The sequence below is a fragment of the Anas platyrhynchos genome, chromosome 6 (assembly GCF_047663525.1).
Source record: "Anas platyrhynchos isolate ZD024472 breed Pekin duck chromosome 6, IASCAAS_PekinDuck_T2T, whole genome shotgun sequence".
NCBI classification, from domain to species: Eukaryota; Metazoa; Chordata; class Aves; order Anseriformes; family Anatidae; genus Anas; species Anas platyrhynchos.
The window spans coordinates 29000829-29015218 of record NC_092592.1 but is presented as its reverse complement, the minus strand read 5'-3'; the positions used below and the strand labels follow the sequence as shown (position 1 = coordinate 29015218).

The following is a 14390-nucleotide window of genomic DNA, read 5'->3' as shown; positions in this document are numbered from 1 at the left end:
GCAAGTATTGTTGGCTTGTGCCTATAATTTTCTCAGTCATAAAAAAAGGTATTTAATTCTGAAAAACAGTACTGAAACTGAATAGCAACTAACTCATCTACTCAATTATTTTTCCTCACACCTTTTAACTAGCAAGCCATTTTGTTGTTCCTTGTTTTTTGTTTTTGGTTTGTTTTTAATTCTTATATGATAGTAACCAACTCATGTGACCTTGCTCACAGAATTGGAAAGATTCCCACTTCTCAAAGCTGCTATTGTTTCATGACAGAACAAAAGAGACCCTGGCAGAAACTTTGTCTCCATTGTGTAAGGGTTTACTGCAAATACACTGAAGTCATGCTAGCATAGCCACGTCCTTTTTGTTGTTGTTTTTCTTCAAACCCGTGATTACACCGTTACTATCGTGGTATGGCAATAATCATATCAGTATAAAGATATAAAGTTCATATTCTGGAACGTGCTTTATGTAAATAAGCTCATTCACCCCAGCATAACTGCATCAATACAGTACAAAGGAGTAGTACAGTGCTTGGCATACACAGACTTGAGAGGCTGTCTGCCTTAGATCTTTTAATTCTAAACAGAGAAACAGAAGATGGAAGTGACAGGAATTCAGCGTGAGACTCAGAGATCTGTCCTGGTAAAGCAGGGATTCTGTGCAGTGTAAGGCACTGAACCAGTCTTCTCGACTACCAGATGTGAACTACAACTACACACAGATCTCCTTGTCTATAACTGTTTGTTATATTTTAATAAGACAGATTAGCATATAATCCTGTAACAAAATAAGAAACTAATTAACAGTTCTGTAGCTACTAGCTTGGCTGCACAACATTCAGACATTACTGAGTGTTCAATTCAGAATATTGCAGTTTATACAAATTTTTAATATTCCATGCTGCCATAGCAGTTCCTCACAGTTTTTCTTAGCAAAGTTTAAACGTGCAGATAGTTTTAGGGCTGCACTCACACAGGGTTTTATATACAAATATATTATTGCTTACACTTACCTGTAGCGATATTGATCCTGTCTCTTTGTTTTTACTAAGGAAACTAGATATTGACAAATTCAAGTCAATGCTGCTGTTATCAGCCGTAGAACCTGTGCCCGAATCCGCATCATTTTCCTTCAGATTCTCAGATTCTAGCTGCTGCAACGTTTCAGTACTGTCTTGATTTTCCATTTTGACCTTTTCATCGTTTTCTTCAGTGCTTATACTAATACTGGGTACTGGAGTGACTTCAGAGTCATCAGCTTGTTCATCGGCAGCATCTTGAAGCTTACTCTTCATTATTTCATCAGAAGTTACTGCCAACTGTTCTTTGTCTCTCTGAATATTGTTTTCCTGGATATTCTCAGGTCTGTGCTCCTCTGATGTTTGGTCCATCTCCATCAGCTTATCCACCGCCTTATCAGAAATAGCCTCAGGCTTGGCCTGCATTGTCTTCTGGCCCATATCATCTTTTCCAGAGTCTTTGCTCTCTGTTTCCTCCATGCTACTTATTTGACAAATATCCTCATTTTCACTTTCTGCCAACTTCTCATCTGCTTTGATCACTTTATCTTGGCTTTCTGATAGAGTTTCTTCAGAGCTGATTATCTCACAGACCTGCTTAGCCTGACTTTCCACAGGCTTATCCGCCATCTCAGGCATTTTATCCCCCTCGATGATCTGTGTTTCAGCAGTACCACCTATCTCCTCAATGTTGTCATTTGCATGCTTTATTAGTTCCTTTTCTTCATCTGACACTTTATCCTCAGCACTAGGTACAGATTCTGTAATGATGTCTGTCACTGCCTCTCCCTGAGCTCCATCTTCCTTTTGCTCTATAGTATTATCTACGGTGACCTTTTCAGTCTTATTTTCTGAGAGATCTATTCTGTTTTCCTCTTCTTTTTCACCAGTCTCCTCAGAAATGGCTTCTCTGATTTCTACCGTATTAGCAGCTGTAGGTATTATTTTAACTTTATCTTCCTCTGTTTGTACATTTCCTATGTCACTTTCTTTCTCTGTTTTTTGGTTCTGTTCATTTACTTCTGGTTTTGTTACTGTATCAAGTTCTTCCCCTCCTTTCTGAGGTTCTGCATTTTCACCTGCTTCTTCCAGACTTTCTGTACTCTTTTCAGCTGGCAATAGTTGGCCTTGCTCAACTTCACCAGTTGGTACAGAACCATTCTGCACTTTCATATCATCAGCAGTAGCATCAGAGATGGTCTCAACCATTTTCCTAACATTAATGCCCTCAGATTCGTCTCCAATTTTTTTATCATCTGGAAATATTGTGCTGTTTTTCTCCTCAATTGCATTGCTTTCTGTTTTCTCAGAAAGAGATTCCAGTACAGAGGCATTCTGTGAAAGCTTATCCTCTTCAGAGCTGGCAATACTAAGGTCTGATGATGCACGCTTGTCTGCAGGTAGCTGCTAAAAAATTAAAGGAAAGGAAAAATTTAAGGAAATTTTAAAGGAACTATCTCATCATTTTCTAATTTAATTAAAGCACAGTTCTACTGAGGAATATCCAAAGAGATGAGTATATTGTATTTACAGGCAGAATTATATGAATTTAATAGTTTCAGACTACTTCAGTGTGTGTTATAACAGGACAAGTACCTTAACCATAGCTGGGCTCTGAACAGAACAGTTCACAAAAACCCTCCTCCATTTGTAAGAATTCAATAAAATAAAGTGCAATTGAAAGAAAGGGATTATGATCTGTCCTCTGCCGCACACTGCACAGAATCTTCTCGTCTTTTTGCACTCACATCGCTCCTTATTTTATTAGTTTAGTTTCCCTGATAGTCCCATCTACAGCCAGACTTGAAAAACATGTATTTGTTCTGTTTGGCTAGGAAGGAGCAATGTAGCTTTAGTTAGTGCAGCACTGATAAAATTCAATAGTAAAACCTCCTCCTGCTTCATCAAAATTCATCTCTCCTTTTGTTCGTTGATAAAAATATGTAGATTTCTTTTTTAACCACTGTTAAACTCCATTAAAATTGTGAGAACTTCCAGTACAGCTGAATAAGTGGTAATATGGAACTGGAACAGAAACAGTTACCTAACTGTAGAAATTGCCATTGCTGGAATTTAAATAAATGTTATCAGATTACATGCAGATATACAAAAGAATACACCAATAAAGTATCACTTTAACCATAATTGCCCTTTAACTCTTCAAAGTGATTATGGTATCTCTCTGTCTATTTACTGTTAGAACCCTGTAATTTGGAGATAGGGCTTCTGATTTGCCATTCGGAATATACTAGGCTAATTATTGTAACAAGCGCGGGTTTGATCACACATTTCCTACCTGAAGGTTTTCCTAAGCACACAGAGAACAGTCTTTTAATTTAAAAGTGCATTTAAGAGATTTCTTCAGTTGTTCTAGAAGTGTAGTGTTCTCCATGCTTTTTCTAAAACTAATGCAGTACTGTAACTGCATCTTCCTCACAGCTCCCTTGGCTCAGACAGGAACTACCCTAATAGTACAAGTCACCAACGTACAGCTGCTTGTTTTGAGACACTTTGAGTCACAGGATGGACTTCATGCTCCGCTTGCCTGGAAATGGATGCCTTAGCAGCTAATTAGCAGATGGCAATGCCCTAGGAGACTGAGAGTAAGTCCTGGAGGAAGCTGGTGGGAATGCACACTTGGAGGTCTGCTTGGGTTGGATAAAGAAAGTAGTCTGAAGGCCGGGGAACATGCCTGGTTTGGTGAGGTACGAGGTGGGAAGGGAGGAGTGCTTCTTGTGCTGCTTCCAGTGGTACCGGTCACTGTCCGTGCTGACAGTGCTTGAACCAGTTTTATCAGAGCACTGCCGACATGTGCACTGTGCAGCCTACTGCCACATAATTGAACTTCAGGGCTTTGCTCTTTCACAAACTGAATTCCTGTTCCAAGTTTCTTAAGCATCTTTAAAAATACGCTCAGTATCCTCTTAGTAAAATATATTTTCTTGATTTGGGGTTTTTCCTTTGACAGCCACACTAAAATCACAAACTTAGCTTATGTTGTAATAGTCACATATTTCACATTTTAAGCATCATATGAAATACAAGAATATGTTCACTTGTCCATCGAGTCATTTAGACGTAAGACCTTTGATATATAAATCAGCATCAGTTTTTTAAGCGGTCTACACTGCATACACAAGTAAAAATAAACAGAGATAATATCCCTTATTAATAGTTCTTAATGAGTTGAAGAACATGCTGATTTTGAAAACACTAGCTATCTTGTAAGAAGGTTACAGTCTGTTTCTGCAGTTATTCTTAGATGACTTGCTGCAAAAGTTAGGTAGAACATCAGAAAATTGAGTTCTCCATAGGAAATTTGTGATTGAAACTAATTGCATATTTAAACAAATGTTAAACTGACCAGAGAATTTTCTGTTTCTTCCTCTTCATCCTCATCTTTACCATCTTCAACTTCTTCTGTAACTTCTGCCTTAGCCTCCGCAATCAATTCTCGTATCGGTTTATTGGAAGTAACAGTAACAAACGGATGCTTGTGAAAATAAAACATAATACTAAGCTCTAACTTCATCATACAGAGTGGGAAAATCATATCTTGAAAGAAATATTAACTTCAGAGAAACGTTACTCTGGTTCTCTCAAACTTGAAGACTCACAGTGTTAACAATAATCATAATTGTCTTAATGTACTTTTCTCCGTTGAAGTTTTAAAATCAAAACATTTGTAATCACATATACTGTGTAAATAATCTAACAAACACACTAAAAATACAAGGTATTCATTTATACTAACCTGTTTCATAATCCAAAGTATAAAAGTAGATTTGTTTTAAAGGCTATTTTTCCTGGAAATGGTTTTCATTTCTTTCCAGTTCCACAGTAAAATTATTTCCTGATAAGTTTTATCTAGAAACATTCTTTCCAGAGAAAAAATCTTTTTCCTTCGGAACATTTTCTCTTATCAAGAACATAGAACTATTTCTTTAAGAGAAAACAGATACCTGCTCTTCTCCTACTCCTACTGTCTTAATCTTCTTTCTCCACTTGGCCCTGCTGCTTAATCTATTCAACACATGTCAGATGTATTATGGATAAAGTAAATGTGCGCTGACGTTAAACAGAATCAAATGTACCTAGTCACATCTACTCCTGTTCAGCCATTCTGCAGTGACAGCATTAAAGAAGACAGCTGAGCACTAAAGCTTTTAAAACACCTGTCAGCAATTGACTACTTATGTAAATATCTCCTTCACCCATTACATGTATCAAAGTATAATTTAAATACTTATGCAAATTAATTAGTTATACTATATCAAAATATATGTAAGCAAAGACTTTGATCTGCCCTTGGCATTATTTCATTATGTTTTGCCAAAAAACAATCATCCAACAGTATTAAACACAGATTGTGTACAAACACCTAATATTAAATTTAAGTAGTCACTCCAATTATACTCTGCTTTTAAGAGAATATAAAATAGGCTTGCCTTCAAACAATACTTCTGAACAGTTAATTCCTCCTACCTGTAAAAGCTGAGTTGCACTCCACCTTGCATCTACATTCTTTTCCAAACATTTCTTCAGAAAATCTTTAAAATCTGATGACCTACAAAAAAAGCAAACAGGTAACGGCTTTTATTTAGCCTTGACATGAGATCAATGCAGTGAAACAACTCCATGTCCTACTGATTTAGAAAAACAGAAAGACAATGAAAGAGTGAAAAGACCAGCATGACACTTATCATTAAAATGTTCTTCCATTTATGGAAGAGTTGACTTCTGGCTGTGAATTTACAATACAACACATCTGCTATATCCCCAACTAAATCACAGAAGGATATTACAGCAACCAAATAGTTAACAGCTTTTTTCATTTTGTTTTTAATGTTTTTCTAGTATAAAAATATCTAAGTTTTCCTTAATCTGATGTTCTTTTTCAGGTAGTCTTTAGAACTTTTACTGCATTGGTAAAAGGTTATTTTTCATACATCTTAATGCAACGTCTGCCAGGTCTTTAAATTCTACAAAATATTTTTGCATAAAAGCTTCCATACAGAGCTACAGCAAAAATGTCACAGAACCACTGTGTAAGGATATACATGTATATAGGATATATATCTGCCTATACATAGGATGTATATACACACACACAGAGCATACATAAAATATGTACCTGTACTTGACTTCATGCATAAAACTAGTACCACAAAGTTCAGCAAGACTTAAGGCACACATATAGGCCTCATAGTCAAATTCTACAAACTGGGGTGGGAAAGTTGTCATTAAAATACAAACCATTTTGAAGGCTGTGCTAACGTAGGTGGATCAGATTTTGCTATTTTCAGGAGCACTCGCATTGGATTTAATTCATGATGAGGTGGCTCTATTTGAGCCATTTCTATTAAAGTAATGCCAAGAGACCAGATGTCAGCCTTGTAATCATAAGGCCTGTCTTTAGATGTCTCACACATTACTACTTCTGGAGCCATCCTGCAAACAGAATAATGAAGTACCAGGTTAGAAAATGCACTCTTCTCTTACAAAAAAAGGTTCTCAACATGAATTTGGTGCAACGTTTTAAAAAGCAGATTCTACTCTTAATACATTTACATGATATTTAATCAAGTCTATATTAACAACAGAAGTAATATTAGCGTATTAGTTCATACTGAAAGGCCAGCAAAATGGTGCACTTACCAATATGGTGTACCAATGAAAGAATCTCTTCTTTGTATTGTTCTTGTGTTTTTAGCTGATACTCCAAAATCCGCTGTTAATTAATTAAGTTAAATTACGTTAAATTATTTTCATTAGAAAATGACTACATTAGCCTATGAAATGTTCCTTGGACATAGCATATTAACTCTTATTAATTCAGTAAATCATTCAGTTTTTGATTTCAGGATTTAAATTCTCAGAGATTTGTCTTTCATTTTCCCCCGTCTATCTTATATGCTTCTTTGCACAACTATGTTATTTGTCAGTAAAGCACTATTTTTCATTTAGAAAAGATGAAATTTAAATATAAACATTATAGACTTATTATAGATGTAACTTTCTTAATGAAGATCTAGAGATTAGAGCAAAGGGACAAAATAGCCATATGTTTGTCTTTAATCTATACAAAATGACTTGATGGGCTCAACACTTGGGAAGCCTAATTTTGCTCTGTGCAGAAAAAAAAAAAAGAGGATTAAGAGAGCTATTTAATCAAATACAAAACCTGAAATATTGATGCACTATAGATACTGAAATAATAAAGCTCAAATGCAAGGAGGAAATTTGCTATTCACATATTTATAAAATGAGGAATCTACATCTTTATGTACCAGAAACAAAAAGTACAGAAAACTTAAAAGGGCTAAAATGCTCTTTTAAGGGACACTGTACACTTTTCAAATCTTTTTTATAGAAATCTTGACTATAAGCTTGAATACATCACTAAATATATGTATGGAGGAAATCTGCCTCTGGTCTGAGCTGTGCAAGCTAGCAAGATACGTGTGTCAGCCAAGTTTACAAAAGGTTCAACTTGTTCTACTCCATATGAGGAGAAGCTAGCTCACGCAAGGTAATTAAAATGAACAGAAAGAAATCAATGCCTCCCTTACCATGTATCTCTATTACCTATATTTTCTCTTACACAGTATTACTTAGAAACTACATGAGTAGTTCTATTATGCTTAGAAATATGGCCCATGACTATGAGTTATTATTAAATCTTCAGCCTTCCAAGAGAAGCCAAAAAAAGTAACAATAATAATACTTGCAGATGAAAATGAAGAACTTCTCATCCTTAGATTTGTATTTAGATGGCTACAGACTGAATTCTGCCTAAGTATAGCCTACAGAAAACACGATTATAAGACCACGTAAAGTTCTGGAAAAGAGTTATGTACAACATGCTTACCTAGCTTAATGTCTCCATCTAATGTGAAAAGAATATTGCCAGCTTTTAGATCTCTGTGGATGATCTTATTTTCATGCAAGTAGTTCAATGCTTCCAGTGTCTGCCTGCATACCACTTTGATCTGTGGCTCTGTCAATGGCCTTTCAAGCTCTTGAAGAGAAAGAGACAAACACAATGTTTTTGCATTTATTTATTTTTTCTCATAGCAACCAGTATAGAAATATATCTAAAAAAATCAATTAATCTGACCAATTCTAAACACCTTATGTTAGAAAAACTATCTTGAAATACTTGTTCCTTTTAGGTTAACATCAAAATTATTATGATTATTATTATTATTTTTAAGTGAAACAAAAATTTCATCCCTTGTATCCCTAACCTTCCATATTATGTACTTACTCCTACCTATCTGAACTGTGGAAAGGCTACATAGTGTAGAGACTGGGCATCTTTTCTGTGCTACACAGAGATGTTAAAGATAGACCCTTTACTTACTGGCATTAGCATTCACCTAATTTGAGGAATAAGCACAGGAAATCTAACTTTAAGGTTGATGCAATATAAAAAGTTATCACAATCTAATTTGGAGGATGACAAAGGAAGGGGGAGAATGAGATCCTAAAAAAGGATCAATATAGATCATGTTAAAACAACAGAGAGCTTCATAAGCATGAGAGAACAGCTCATCACACTCATTTAAGGATCAAGACATTAAAAATGGATTTTGAGAATAAACACTTTAAAAATGAGAGGATTAGTCTAACTCAGCAAGTTACCATATCCACAGATACAGTTGTAAATATCGTTTAAAGACCCCGACATTCAACACATATGCCACACCTATTACATAAACATTTGCATTTCAAAACAATACATGTGTGAAGCAAGTCTTAAAATACATAAATATTCTTAATTTAAGATGTTAAAAATGTTATTATTTGAAACAACTTATTTACCCAACATTACTGCATCTACTGCTCCACCTGCACAAAATTCGATCAGGATCTGTATACAAACAAAAGAATACATAAATTACAAGTTAAATAGTTCTGCTGAACTGAGTCATTGATTAAGGGACCACTATTGGGAGACAAGAGTTTCAGACTATTTGACCATGAATTATTATTTTTTAAGCTAACCTCTACAAAATACTGGTACAACTTGGAGCAACCAATAGTATGGCTGTGAAGCTAACGCAAATGACTTGAAAAAAATGCTTGGGAGATCCTCAAATAAAGTTTTAATCCAAACGTAAGATTCCACATTAAAAGTATCAAGGTCAGCTTGAAGCTGACTAGTAATGTGATTTACTTTTGTGCCACAAACTCTTCTGTTGTTATATCGTACTTAAATATTATAATCTAGTTGGAATATTCAAGCAGAGAGAGGAGCTACATTATTTTCCAGTAGATGTTAAATATTAATGAAAATTAGTTTGTGTTCATTTTCCTCCATTTTCACTGATGCCTACAATACAGAAGTGGTTTTATCCCAGAATCTACTCATACCAAAATAACGCAATCTCCAGGTCTCAGTTTACATGTGAAACATAAATAAACTGAACTGCCACTATTTTGGGGCACAAACTATGCTCACATTTAGGACAGAAAAAACATACACAAAGGAGAAAAAGAGTAGACAAAGCAAATGAGGAGAGCAGGGAAGCGAAGCAAAGAGATCATCCAAGATTGCCACTCCATTCTTCCTTAGCTGTTTTCATTTTTTAATTTGAACTTTGAACATTAAATTATAACTTTCAGTCTGACAGCTGAAGAGCATTTTTTGTCAGAAACCTAAACAGCCCTCTGGGAAGTAGTATCTTGATTTTTTGTACTTTACAGTACGTTTAAAATCAGAGTGTAATTGTTCACGGAAGAAGAAACCTCAAATTATACCCTACAAAATAACACTCAGATTTACCCCTCAGAAGATCATTTTCTTCAAATTAAATTCAATTAATACTTGCAACAATGGTACTAGCACATGCATTATAAAATGCAATTCTTTGTAAATTCTTAAACCTTTATCCCATTTACATGCTTCCGCATATTTATTGTCAAGTAAAGTATAGGAAATTCTGTATGAAGAGTTCCCTTCTCTAAAATTTTGTGTTTGATCTGACAATCTGGCAAAGGTCTCTTTTGGTAAAGAAACCGTGTTTCTAAAGCTGGAAAGCAAAAACATGTTCTTTATGTCCAACTCTCATTCTTATTTTTCTCTCCCTCTCCACTAAGTTCTGTTTACTTACCACATCATTATAGCCTTCTCCTCCCTCTCATTTTCATGGCTCTCCACTTCACTGTAACTATTTATCTACAATTTTGTTTTAAACCTAAAGTTAGTTAGAAGAGATGTAAATAATCTGCCAGTGAAGCCTGTCAACTGTTCCAAATTCTAGGCATATTTGCTTTCATGTTCACCTTTATGCATGGAAATTTTTTTACTATTCCACCGTACACACAGCATCATTTTACTCCACAGTCAGATCATAGAAAGCATTCACAAAGCTCATCAAAAGAAATCTCCATCAGGAAATACGGTGTTACACTTCCATTGTTTCCATGCTTAAAGGATAGCCCGTGAGCACGATTGCCCGTGAGCAATTGGCTAACGGGCAGGGCCCAAAGGGTTATGGTAAATGGGGCTGCGTCAGGCTGGCGGGCGGTCACCAGTGGGGTCCCTCAAGGCTCCATTTTAGGGCCGGTACTTTTCAATATTTTTATAAACGATCTGGATGTAGGAATAGAAGGCATTTTGAGCAAGTTTGCTGATGACACCAAACTTGGAGGAGTTGTGGACTCAAATGAGGGTGGAAAGGCCTTGCAGAGGGATCTGGATAGGTTGGAGAGCTGGGCGATCGCCAACCGCATGAAGTTCAATAAGAGCAAGTGCCGGGTCCTGCACCTGGGACGGGGAAACCCTGGCTGCACGTACAGACTGGGCGATGAGACGCTGGAGAGCAGCCTAGAAGAGAGGGATCTGGGGGTCGTGGTAGACAGCAAGTTGAATATGAGCCAGCAGTGTGCCCTGGCAGCCAGGAGGGCCAACCGTGTCCTGGGGTGCATCAAGCACGGCATCGCTAGCAGGTCGAGGGAGGTGATTGTCCCGCTCTACTCTGCGCTGGTGCGGCCTCACCTCGAGTACTGTGTGCAGTTCTGGGCACCACAGTATAAAAAGGACATGAAACTGTTGGAGAGTGTCCAGAGGAGGGCTACGAAGATGGTGAAAGGCCTGGAGGGGAAGACGCACGAGGAACGGCTGAGGGCACTGGGCCTGTTCAGCCTGGAGAAGAGGAGGCTGAGGGGAGACCTCATCGCAGTCTACAACTTCCTCGTAAGGGGGTGTCGAGAGGCAGGAGACCTTTTCTCCATTAACACCAGCGATAGGACCCGCGGGAACGGAGTTAAGCTGAGGCAGGGGAAGTTTAGGCTGGACATCAGGAAGGGGTTCTTCACAGAGAGAGTGGTTGCACACTGGAACAGGCTCCCCAGGGAAGTGGTCACTGCACCGAGCCTGACTGAATTTAAGAAGAGATTGGACTGTGCGCTTAGTCACATGGTCTGAACTTTTGGGTAGACCTGTGCGGTGTCAAGAGTTGGACTTGATGATCCTTAAGGGTCCCTTACAACTCAGGATATTCTATGATTCTATGATAATTTGGAGGAAGTTTTCTGTTATTTGTTTTAGGTATCTCTCTGAATTATAGTCTCCTTTTAAAGAGACACGTATCCTTTGTGTAATTCCAAAAGCACTTACAAATACTGCATCAGGCCACCGAAAGGAAAAAATTATATTTTCACTGCTCAAGTTATTCAGTGCATAGGGCAAACCAGAAAACTGAGGTACAGTCACATACACTCCCACAACACTTCTATGTACAAATATCTAGATTTTTAGCAAATTATTGTTCTCATCCTGGTAAACTGTCCTCCCTGCAAGTACTAACGAAATCACTTCTATCTAAAATACATACTTCCCAGCCTGACCTTTTCAGCCCATTATTTATTTTGCAGCTGTAAATTCTGAGCCTCATTCTAAATTGTGATGATGTAATTAAAATCTGAATCCTGCTGTTACAAATAAATACCAACCAAGAACTCTCCGCATACAACACAATGAAATGCTAATTTCCAGATTTTATATTCAGACTGCTGACTTGATGACTCAATGCAGCCTGATTTTACAGTGACAGCCTCCTATCAGTCATATTTACAATTTAGAAATTAGTTTTGAAATTGTGGAATTATCCCAATAGTGACAACCCAGACAAAATGTGATAATATTTCAATAAAACCATGAAAAAAATAATCTCAATATTCTTTTAAAATGAAAGAATTTAGAGAAGAAAAAATACCTACCCACAGATTGTTTTCATAGTAGAAAGCATCTAGGAGCTTAACAATATTAGGATGATCACAGGATGCCAAAATATCAATTTCAACCATATAATCTTCAAGTTCTTCTTCTGATTTAGTATCAATCACCTTTGCAGCAGCTAGTACTTTTGTTTCTTTGTTCTGAGCCTGTAAAAAAAGTTACAGCAATTTTTTAGAGATTAATTTTTCCAAACAATTGTCACCAGCAAAAAACCCAGATCCTCCCTCTTGATATTTCTGCGCCGTTTCCCTACATTTAGCTTGCCTCTCCACAAAAAGAATATCTGCATAGTGAAGACTAGATAAATCCCAGCAGAAGAAAGCAATTTTTCTCAAGGTCATAAATCAATGAAAGATTTTCTCAAGGTCACGAATCAATGACAGATAGGGACACGGAAATACTCAGTTCCTGCTGCGTTCTTTAAACCATGATGCAGCTTAGGGTCATTACCGTTTTGTATGCCTTGGGTGAAGTTCTGCGCTGCTCCTCAAAGAACTATTTACCAACACTTGGCAAGAAGCATAAGGCAGCCTCCACCCTCTCATTTTTGGCTGTGCATTCTTGCCCTTCTGACACTCCCCACATTGTGGCAGCACAGCTGTTGGCAAAGCCACACAGAAAACCAGATCTGCTACCAGTAATCAGTAGGTTACTCTCTTCTTGAGCCAGGGGCTGCATTCAAGCTCCTGTGCTAGAGAGATGCCAAGCCACCATTAATTTGCCTGGGCATTTAACTCTGTTTGCCTTGTTTGCTTCAGAAGTCTAGGAGCACTGGCTACTCAACGAAGCCTGCATTCATCCAGCCTCTACTTTACTGCTCCACGCCTTGAGACGAGGCAGCAGAGCTGCTGTAGTGACGTGGTCAGCTGCAGAACAGGTGAGATTTGGACTTGGGAAAACAAAACCTTGGGTACCCAGGAATAAAAAGCGTTTTTGATACACACTTAAGTATTTCTATGTTAAAAAAAAAGCCAAGGAAATTGCAACCAATTAGAGACGCTGTTTTTTAAGTAGTAAGAAAAGATCAGTGCAAGTTAAAATTGGCGAAGCAGACTTCAGTCTGACATGCGACACCCATGCAGAATGAGTCTAGATCCCCTCTTCCTGGCTGTAGACACCGCAATGGGAAGTTTGGGGCAGAGCAGCAGGAGATGGGGCCCTGCCAGGGCCATTCCAACTGCCCGGGGCAGCTGCCGGATGGGCACCTTGGTCCCAAACCTTGCGAGATGAACCCAGGAAACCAAGGAAAGCCCCAACCTCTGTCACCTAATCTCTTTCATACAAATGTAACTTGAAAGCTGTGAAGAGAGCAAGTAAGAATTCTTAAGAATAATTTCTACGGTCTACGTACTATTACTTTGACAACCATAAAGAATTCTCTCAATGTGGCTCATGAAAAAAAAAAAAAAGATTTAAAACAGATGTTTATGAAAACAGTTAGTAAAACAACTGTAACAGCAAAACATGGTTATAAGATGAATCAGCTAAGGCTCGGCGTATGGTAAGGGTAAATATTGTACAGTACACATGTAGTAGGTTTTTGTCTTAATACTAATTTCAAAAACAACAACAACAAAACATCACCTTCCACATTCACCTTAATATTTTCCCTCCTCTTTTTAACAACAGAGACAAGGGATCCGTATGACGTTACTCAAGAACATACTATTGAGAAGTTTTCAAACATATTCCAATAAGAAAAAAAAGTCTGCTAAATAATGTGAAAAAATATTTGTTTCGGTTTCACGTTTTATAGCAAGAATGAAAGAGCAACTTTCCTGTCCCAGAGCTCCACTGTAAATGAAACCTGAAAGGTTTAGCAGATGTCTCACAACCCAACAAAGCTAGACTTGGTAGTTCGTGTGTGCAGAAGACAAGTTGTTAGAGCACCTTTAAAAATATTAAAATTTCAACTATAAATTTACTTTTTTGAAACAAGAATGGCCAGGCACTCCCCACAATACTGTAGAATTTATTATGAGGATACTTCAAAAAAAAGAAATATTTGCCATACAAATCTGCACATTAACTGTAGAGTAGTCAGAGTGTTTTCTTTAATTAAAATTGCATTTTCAACTTCGACATCAGTTAACGATAACTGATACTACCATTTTCAAATTCAATTC

The 14390-nt window shown here is 37.2% G+C and overlaps 1 protein-coding gene across 4 annotated transcripts in view; it reads right to left on the bottom strand.

The window, feature by feature from the left end:
* The window catches only part of SLK (STE20 like kinase), a 49118-nt gene that overhangs the window by 16425 nt on the left and 18303 nt on the right, over positions 1-14390 (bottom strand). For 2 of the 4 annotated variants that reach the window (XM_027459884.3, XM_027459887.3), the window contains exons 2-9: positions 12246-12410; positions 8844-8892; positions 7888-8037; positions 6675-6747; positions 6273-6467; positions 5502-5583; positions 4381-4509; positions 1011-2423 (exon numbers count right to left, since the gene is read on the bottom strand). In XM_027459884.3, coding sequence (XP_027315685.1) covers positions 1011-2423; positions 4381-4509; positions 5502-5583; positions 6273-6467; positions 6675-6747; positions 7888-8037; positions 8844-8892; positions 12246-12410 — 2256 coding nt within the window. The remainder of the gene's footprint in view (positions 1-1010; positions 2424-4380; positions 4510-5501; positions 5584-6272; positions 6468-6674; positions 6748-7887; positions 8038-8843; positions 8893-12245; positions 12411-14390) is intronic. The other 2 variants (XM_027459886.3, XM_072039761.1) reach the window with 1 other exon arrangement.